The 8,664-nt window shown below is 51.0% G+C and overlaps 3 protein-coding genes across 3 annotated transcripts; 2 read left to right on the top strand and 1 right to left on the bottom strand.

Moving 5' to 3' along the window:
• Positions 1-2,259: 2,259 nt before the first annotated feature.
• Positions 2,260-3,505, top strand: BDQ94DRAFT_118877 (protoglobin family protein). Its single transcript, XM_026763726.1, has 3 exons — positions 2,260-2,492; positions 2,549-2,819; positions 2,885-3,505. The coding sequence occupies exons 1-3, from the start codon at positions 2,378-2,380 to the stop codon at positions 3,321-3,323; spliced, it is 825 nt and encodes a 274-aa protein (XP_026620257.1). The 5' UTR covers positions 2,260-2,377; the 3' UTR covers positions 3,324-3,505.
• On the bottom strand, positions 3,506-4,558 carry BDQ94DRAFT_118878 (uncharacterized protein). The gene has a single exon (XM_026763727.1). The coding sequence runs from the start codon at positions 4,249-4,251 to the stop codon at positions 3,688-3,690; it is 564 nt and encodes a 187-aa protein (XP_026620258.1). The 5' UTR covers positions 4,252-4,558; the 3' UTR covers positions 3,506-3,687.
• On the top strand, positions 4,559-6,856 carry BDQ94DRAFT_118879 (aldehyde dehydrogenase). Its single transcript, XM_026763728.1, has 4 exons — positions 4,559-5,331; positions 5,412-5,805; positions 5,863-6,305; positions 6,384-6,856. Exons 1-4 carry the CDS (start codon positions 4,865-4,867, stop codon positions 6,526-6,528), a joined length of 1,449 nt encoding a protein of 482 aa, XP_026620259.1. The 5' UTR covers positions 4,559-4,864; the 3' UTR covers positions 6,529-6,856.
• Positions 6,857-8,664: the final 1,808 nt, after the last annotated feature.

Here is an 8,664-nt window from a genome sequence, read left to right on the forward strand (position 1 = left end):
GGATTTACTCCAAATTAGCCATTCCACTTGCAAGGGGAAAGAATACCCGTCAGTGGAATTTATTTGCCGGGTATAACCAGCGTATCGCATTGTGTAGCAGGTACCCATTTGCGGGTGGACCGACCCATTCGTTTCAACGGCACTGGACGGCAGCGGACCGGAAGTCTGCGAGGCTTGCCTCGAACACACGGGAACCTCCTCTCTCGTATACTGCCCACGGCCTTGTAGCCATTCACGGAAATTGTATTCAACTGAAAGGACGTGAGTAATATGACTACCCACGGTCTGCAAGGAAAAGACCATCCGGGAAGCTTGTAATCTGTGGAGCTGGAACATCATATTTGGTTGCCCAAGATGGTTTGCCAAAGCGGACGGCTACTATGGGGCACCATTTCATTAGCATTACGACTCCACAGGAAAGGAAGAGGATACTGCCTGGGCAGACACTATTACGGCGTTGGAGCAGAAATAGAGCCATACGCACGCTGAACTAGTGATTAGTTAGGTTGACATCATAGCCAGCAGTGGAGCGTCTCAGGCCAGATGATGGCGAGGTAGATAGACTAAGACCGGAGGAGGTTGTAAGATTGACTACTCCGTACGATCTTCTCAACTGCCGGGCAAGCGAAAGTATTCAGTGATGATGTGAGGGCTCAGACTTTCATCTGACAATGACGATTATGATAGCATGCTGTGTGAAGCAGCCATGGCAGTGTAGTGAGGAGGGACAACGGAAAGTCAGTCCGAAAGTCGTGTGATCCACGGAAGACCTCAGTTGAGTTTGGATGAATATGTCTCTATGGCCTGATGTTCTAGGGAGAATCCGGTTTGACGCGATCACCTGCAGCACAGCCAATCGGATACGAGCTTAGTCACCCGTCCCGACAGATCACATCCTCGACACTTCAAATTTGGCGATGGAGACTCAGAGAGAGAAAGATACCTCACATTATTAATATACGGGGCAATATATCCGACTTTGGTCGCAAGGAGAGAAAGTGAGTTCTGGTTAATCAAGTTGATGCATCGGTCGACCACAGGCCTGCCCATCTAGATTTTCCATTGAGAAGAGCAGGGACAGGAGTCACGAGCGAGGATGAAAGTACCCCGTAGTCAGTCAGTAGTGAAGATGAGAAAAACCACCGCGGTCCATGTTTAGGCTCGGTCGCGCATCGGCTCCGACTCGTTTCCAGCCCGGCGCAGAAGGTTTGGAGCCCAGATGACGACTGATGAAATGGGATTATCCCCGATATTCTGAGGCGTTGCCCCTTCCACCCCTGCTTCCTTCCCGCCTAAGCGCCCTTACAGGGAAGCATCGAGATTATTTGCAGCCATTCCGATTAGTTGTCCATCAATTAGCGGACCCTCAATGGGTTGTGCCATCGACCTTTCGGCGAGCGTGTCATTTGGCAGCTCCCTTTGTACTAGTAGCATCTCCTCTCCAAAGTCAATTTTCTGGAGCCTTGATTTAGACGACCCTCTTGCTCATCACAAATCTTCTGTCATTTTTGCTTTTTTTCTTTCTTTTTTTTTTTTTCTTTCTTTTCTTTTTTTTGTTTCTCCTTGGTGTCGTGGTTAGAAAATCTATAGGCTGTCAATCAGCTGCGTTGAACTGCCCCACGGCTCCAGGCTTTCATGGAGAGTCTGGCCCGATCCCTCCGGATGAATGGCTTTTTTTTGTATTTTTTTTTTTCCTCCCGTCCAAACCAGCAGGCTGTAATCAAAGAATTAGAGCATAAGATTGTAAGATCTCATAGATACTGTGTAAGAGCGTTAGGGGAAGAAAATGAAAATTAAACAAAAAAAGATTAAGAAAATCCATCAGCATCAGCTGGACTAAGTCGGTTTAAAGGCCGCATCAGACCACCAAGACTCCTCGAAAAAGACACCAGATACCGAAGGCCGGGAATAATATCGCCAAGGTTCGGGATCCTCCGTGGCCGTTGCGCGCTGTCTGGGCTGATGTTGCAACTTGGGTCTCTTTCCTCTCCTAGCTTGAAACCCCGTTGTCTTGCTTTTTTTCCCTTGTGCCCACCGTCATGATGGGTCCCCTCATTCCCCCCCTTCCCGCGTGGAGGAGGGTCGGATGTCGGACTTGCTTGACTAACAGCCATGCGTTGGGTGTCCCATTTGATATTCATTCCCAGTGGCCATGCATCTTAGCCAACCCTATATAATCGCATGATGTCTCCATGCCTCCCACAAAATCCCAGTTCTCCCATTTTTCCATCTTCGACCTTCCAAGCTTCGATTTGACCCCAGGGGTTCGTGAAAAGATATCAACCGCCCCTCTCGATCTAACCGAGACATCTTTTATCTTTACCTGTTCATCGAATATCCACTCATACACCCCTCCCCCAAGGCCAAGGCTCCCAACATGGAATTCACTCTTGAGCCCAATCGACCAATGAAGCATGTCGACCGTAAAGCCCTGTACACCCGTCTAGAGGCGCGCATCACTTACCTGCGAGACTTCCTGGACTTCAATTCAAGTTCGTCCACTTGCAACCTCGTTGACTTCAATCATCAACTAACCGCATGAGCGTAGGTGACGTTGAGGCATTGGTGGCAGGCTCCAAGTATATCAAGGCCCTGATCCCTGCCGTGGTCAACATCGTTTATAAGAAACTTCTCGAGTCCGACATCACCGCTCGTGCCTTCCACACGAGAGATACCGCCGACGATACCCCCGTCGAGGAGTTCTTCACTGAAGAAAGCCCCCAGATCCAACGTCGCAAGATGTTTTTGCGTTGGTACTTGATTAAGCTGTGTTCCGACCCTTCTCAGATGGAATTCTGGCGGTACTTGAACAAAGTTGGGTATGTCTTCCGATCTCTTTGCTGGTCAGTGTATCCAAGGTATCACGTGATACTAACGGTTATAGAATGATGCACACTGCCCAGGAACGTCTGTACTCGCTCAACATCGAATACATCCATATCGGCGCTTGTCTCGGATTCATTCAAGATATCTTCACCGAAGCCCTCATGTCACATCCTCACCTATCGCTCCCTCGCAAGACCGCCCTGGTTCGTGCCATCAGCAAGATCATCTGGATCCAGAACGACCTCTTCGCCAAGTGGAGAATCAGGGATGGCGAAGAGTATGCCGATGAGATGTCGGAGATTATGGTTGACGATAAAGAAGGGTACCTGGGCGACAAGAAGATCCTGGGTGACAACAGCAGCACCTCCGCAAGCTCGAGTGAGGATGACCGCTCAAGCATTCACAGTGGCACGGTCCCTACTTCCACCCCGGCATGCCCCTTTGCAGACATGGCAAAGCCCGCGTCGGAAACCAAGATTTGGGCCGGGTCTAACTGAGCCAGTCGGTGGTCTGGATAGTAATAGAACGTCACGGATGGTATACAGGTTTTCAAGAGCATAGCGGGCGTCAGGCATATGTGTTCCGGGTATCTTGTTTGTTTCCTGGTTTTTGTGGTTTCCAAAGAAGTTGTTTGTATCTTGGAGCATGCATGGACGGTGTTGGGGTTCGCACAGGCAATACAGTAATTAAAGATATCCAGATTTAGATATTGTGACATCACTTCTCCTGCAGTTCTCGGACAGATCTATCCGCTGCACGTCCATACTCGGAGTCGAGGCTATGCCTCTCCTTACCTCTTGGGGTGTCTATAACGGGACCAACAAAGTATATATCAGCCAGAAGATAATGGACGCTCCCTTCCTACCTCGGCAGTCTATGGAGAATGTTATGAGTCCCCTTGGGACTGCGCACAGAGGTCCCCGACTCTCTTTTTGTCAGCAACTTGGCTCCCAAGTACTCCATCGCGTCACTTTGGTTTGGATCCCAACCGACCCCGAGTTGAGGCATCTGCCGGGAGTGGAGGCCACGAGCCGTGTCTACCAATAAGCAGGCAACCTTCTGTTGTTCTTGTTGCGGCAGCTGCGCTAGGGGGGCTAAAAACTGACGATCATTGGATTCGTTAAAAGTAAGGCCCACATGCTCCTTTGGGACAAATGATCTGGTGTCTCCAACATTCGCAGCAAGGGAAAAAAGAAGATGGACCTGCGGTATCCTATCGCGATCTTCCAGTGAGTGAGAGGACATGAAACTCTCAGTCAGCATTGTTTGAAGTAGCATCCCAGTTCGGTGGGGAGTCCTGCGGCAAGTCCTACTAGTGAGGGTGACAGCCGAGGCGGCGCTGACAAGGGGGCTAAACGTTACAACCGTCAACCTTATCTCCGGGTGGGGGGGAAGTGCAGGAAAAAGGAGGAATTCCGCACGCATGGTCGAGTCACTGGTCCTGAAGTCTTGAGTCGCAGCGTCAACCCTGGGAGATGCTCCAGGGGGACTATCCACTCAATGTGCCATCGGGAAGTCTCCCCCACTCAGCAACCGAGTCATGATGACATTTCTCAACAGACGCGCACATCCGCCTGCCAATTAGTATGCAGAGATGCAGAAGCTTCCGTAGTCACAGATGAGGGCCATCCAGACCATGCGCCGGAAGGGCAATATCACAGACAATCTTTCGGCTCCATCACGTCGGGAAAAGTCCCGAAATTGCCCCCTCACTTCGGTGGCTGCAGATGCAAGCAAGACCAGTGTCTGCGACTGACTAGATTATTGGGGTCTCGCGCTTTCCATTATCGCGCCATTTGTTAGTCTTTCACCCCGTCGGTTTGACCCTTCCCCCTCATTTTTTTGCCCTGGCTTGTTGGCTCAACAGAACTTCATACCCTCTCATCTTCTGTCACTCCAGTTTTTCTATCTATCTGTTCATCTCACACCTCTTTCACCCTTCCTCACGCCCCTCTCTCTCTCTCTCTCTTTCTTTTTATTCTTCTAAAATCTAATGCCACATAGACCAAACACTTCTAGATCCAAGTAATCCTCAGCCATGATCGCCAAAAACCCCAACGGAAATACCGCGGTTATCCCGCTCCTGATCAACAACGAGTCTTCTGTGACCGAGACGATATTCGACGTTACGAGCCCCTCGACGGGTGAAGTGATTGACCGTTGCGCCGGAGCAACAGTCGACGATGCCAACCGTGCTGTCGCGGCCGCAAAGGCCGCCTTCCCCGGATGGAGCAAGACCAAGCCGTACGATCGTAGGGATATCCTCATTAGAGCCGCGGATATTATGCTCTCCCGGAAAGAAGAATTGATTCGGTATCAGATGGAGGAGACAGGTGCGGGACGTATGTTTGTGGAGAAAACATTCATGCTGGGAGTCGGGTTCTTGAAGGATTTCGCAGCGCGAATCCCGTCTATCGAGGGCACAGTACCCTCCGTCTCGGAAGATGGCGAGTGCGCAATGGTTATCAAGCAGCCATATGGCGTAGTATTGGGAATCGCGCCTTGGTACATTTACCTATCCCCATTCCCATAAGGCATTAGCTGCGCGTCAGTCTCATGGTCGCTAATATTTATCACCTCGGTAGGAATGCTCCCTACATCCTCGGAACCCGTGCAGTCGCTCTACCCCTTGCCGCGGGTAATACGACGATTTTGAAGGGATCAGAGCTTGCCCCCAAATGTTTCTGGGCAATTGGAGATATCTATCGTGAAGCTGGTCTTCCTGCGGGATGTCTGAATGTCCTTTACCACCGTCCCTCGGACGCAGCGGCGGTCACGAACGCCCTCATTGCTCACCCGGCTGTGCGCAAGATCAACTTCACCGGTAGCACCACGGTGGGCTCAATCGTCGCGGCCACTGCCGGCAAATATACGAAGCCGGTACTCCTCGAACTGGGAGGCAAAGCTTCGGCCATTGTCTTGGACGATGCCAATCTGGACAAGGCCGCCATGTGCTGTGCACTGGGATCCTTTATGCATGTAAGAGCTTTGACGTTGGACAGTTTAGCCTGAAATTGCCTGCTGATTCGAACGTAGTCCGGACAAATCTGCATGTCGACGGAACGCGTTATAGTACAGCGGTCTATTGCAGATAGGTTCAAGCAGATGATGGCGGAGGCGGTGGAGAAAGTATTTGGCAAGCACGGACCGGCATTGGTCCTCGTTGCCCCTGCTGCAGTCAAGAAGAACAAGGAGCTGGTAGAGGATGCGCTCGCCAAAGGCGCCAACCTTGTCTATGGTGACACCGCGGCCATTGACTTGAACAACAGCAGCATGCGGCCTGTGGTCGTTGGCGATGTCGCCAAGAACATGGACATGTACTCCACGGAGTCGTTTGGCCCGACTGTATCCCTCATTGTCGTTGATAGTGAGGAAGACGCTGTGACACTGGCCAATGACACGGAGTACGGCCTCACTTCGGCAGTATTTACGGGGAACCTGTTCCGTGGCCTCAGGGTTGCCAAGCAGATTGAAGCAGGGTGAGTTTCCGTGGGTCGAGATCGCTCTCCGTCTGATCCGAAAGTGCCATCTGCTGACCCCTTTGCGACTATGAATAGAGCTGTACATATCAATTCATTGACCGTGCACGACGAGCCTGTTCTTCCCCATGGCGGCTGGAAGAGCAGCGGATACGGTCGCTTCGGAGGAACCTCCGGTTACGACGAGTGGCTGCAAACCAAGACGATTACTTGGGTAGAATAAGGAAAGAGCCCGGACTGCACAGACTAGCGCTCAACAACCCATGGTCGGATTTGTAATTGGGAGCCTTCGGGGAAGGAGTCGTCCACTAGGAAGACGAATGAGAGGCCACATGGAGCAGACAGATGCCAATAGTTCGATATTGGGACCATGGCTGGCATTATTATGGCGAAGGGGACTGGACTGGACCCTTGATCAGAATACCCACTCGATGCAGGGTTCAGTAGGGCCCAAGCAATACGAAGCACATCATCTTATTTGGCTTTTTCGTTTTCTTAATTTATCTAGCGATACCGGGAAGAGCGACGCCCGGTTGCATCCAAGCCTTTGTCACAATCTGGACCAGTAGCCTAGATCCCTTGACAGCCATGCCGGCCATGCCGGCCATGGATTCGGGTTGGATGTTTTATCACACCTGGCTGATGTGTGGCGGGCCAGGAACCGACCGACTGTTACTGTAAATAGAGCGTGTATCCTGGGAGGCTTTATCAAGCGCCGGCGAAACTCTTGTACTGTGCACAGAGTACTTAGTGTGTAGAACATTGCACATCTTCGGATAAGTTCAATCCGGGATGTAATTGGTCACAATTTCACCGACAGTCTTTGGCGATCGCGTGAACCAAACCAGAAAGCCGCCGCCACTATGATATCCACAGCAGATGGATCATAAGCAGTCAGACTGCAGGTCAGGTATCGGAGTCCGAGACATTCGAACTAGTCTCCGACGCCACTGGAAAAATTCCTGCACTCGCCCACACGTGGTAAGCGATACGACTACATATTGTGTGGATAGGGGAATGTGGCCTCGAGCAGAGAAAGCTTGCCAACATGAAGATCACTGGCAGGCGTGCTCATGAAAGCCATTCCGTGGGTTTTGTTTGGATAACCCGCAAGGTACATACTCCGGGAGTGCTTGTCTCTTCAAGGTTCGCAGTATGACGGATCATCTCCCTTGGTACGAAGGAAGGCATGTTATCAGTTATCGTGCCTTGTTAGTGGCATTGGCAGTCGGAACGAGGGTCCACTAACCCAGTCAGGAACGAGGAATGAGCGACAGGAACCAGAGAATCTTCACCCAACATAGCGATGGATGATTTCATCGAGGACGTTGATCACCTCTCTCGCGGGGACTTCAACGACGAACGGTCAGTTTGCAGAATGAAACCCCCTTGACAATCTGTTGATCTGCGGCCAGTGGGAAGAAAGGAGGGAGTACGTGGGTAGTAACATGACTTGTGTGTTTTTCTTGGTGTCTCTCCGTAGCAATTTAGGCGACCATCCGATTACACGGGGGTGGAGACACCGGACAGGTTCCTTGGTGCCTTTGAAGAGGACACGAGATGCGTTTAGTGCCTCTGGTCCCAATATTCGGAAGGTGGTAATTAAACTCTGTGCCTGGCCACTTCGGTGATTTAACGCTTCGGCCTCGTGGCGTGTCTATGTCTCATTTGTGTCAAACCAGGACGCACCGGAAGAGGCTGGCAAGGCTCCGGAAGGCGAAGCCAATCAAGCACCACTCGATGAGGGGCACTGATCCATCCATTGTAAAATTTACATGAGGGTAATTTCCCAGGTAATTTGCCCTGCGGCTATGTCATTGAGAATGGAAAAGTCTCCGGATAATATTTGCCAAAAATGTGAGATGTGTGTGCGTGTGTGAAAACGCTCGAGCTTCTGGAAGTGAAACAAAAGCTGAAAGGAAAGGACGAGCAGACGAGGAAAGGAGGTGGTGATGGTGATGGTGATGGTGGTGGTGTTGTTTGTTTGTTTTCGCGCGAATCCCTTGCGGGCCAAGTTCCACCAACGACTTCTCTTTCTACTGTGTCCCTTCGTACTCCGTACAGCTGCTGCTAGCCATCAACATCCTTCCTTCTCCGTTCTCGGGGTTCCCCCGTTGTTCCTGGCCTGGTCTGACATAAGGTTATGATTGTTTCACATGTCCCACGGCTTCGCCGGCTTGGAGCTGAGACCCTCTTCTGAGTTAATGGTACCATTTTGCCGAATTCGTGGCTAGTTCTCTATTTCTATGCTCTTGACTTTGGTACCGTTGGCATTAGTTTGATCTACTAATAAAGAGCCTAGTTTTAGGCGAATATACACTGTTACCCACTGGGTAGCATTCAGTAGCTACCCTCCCAC

Source organism: Aspergillus welwitschiae (assembly GCF_003344945.1).
Source record: "Aspergillus welwitschiae strain CBS 139.54b unplaced genomic scaffold BDQ94scaffold_65, whole genome shotgun sequence".
NCBI classification, from domain to species: domain Eukaryota; kingdom Fungi; phylum Ascomycota; class Eurotiomycetes; order Eurotiales; family Aspergillaceae; genus Aspergillus; species Aspergillus welwitschiae.

What these genes read in the sequence shown, in the direction of transcription:
- BDQ94DRAFT_118877 (XM_026763726.1), top strand. Translation starts at nt 2,378, where the DNA reads ATGGAATTCACTCTTGAGCCCAATCGACCAATGAAGCATGTCGACCGT. An exon ending in CTTCCTGGACTTCAATTCAA is followed by an intron (nt 2,493 to 2,548) that starts GTTCGTCCACTT and finishes GCATGAGCGTAG; the next exon opens with GTGACGTTGAGGCATTGGTG. An exon ending in CGGTACTTGAACAAAGTTGG is followed by an intron (nt 2,820 to 2,884) that starts GTATGTCTTCCG and finishes TAACGGTTATAG; the next exon opens with AATGATGCACACTGCCCAGG.
- BDQ94DRAFT_118878 (XM_026763727.1), bottom strand. Translation starts at nt 4,251, where the DNA reads ATGCGTGCGGAATTCCTCCTTTTTCCTGCACTTCCCCCCCACCCGGAG.
- BDQ94DRAFT_118879 (XM_026763728.1), top strand. Translation starts at nt 4,865, where the DNA reads ATGATCGCCAAAAACCCCAACGGAAATACCGCGGTTATCCCGCTCCTG. An exon ending in GTATTGGGAATCGCGCCTTG is followed by an intron (nt 5,332 to 5,411) that starts GTACATTTACCT and finishes TCACCTCGGTAG; the next exon opens with GAATGCTCCCTACATCCTCG. An exon ending in CACTGGGATCCTTTATGCAT is followed by an intron (nt 5,806 to 5,862) that starts GTAAGAGCTTTG and finishes ATTCGAACGTAG; the next exon opens with TCCGGACAAATCTGCATGTC.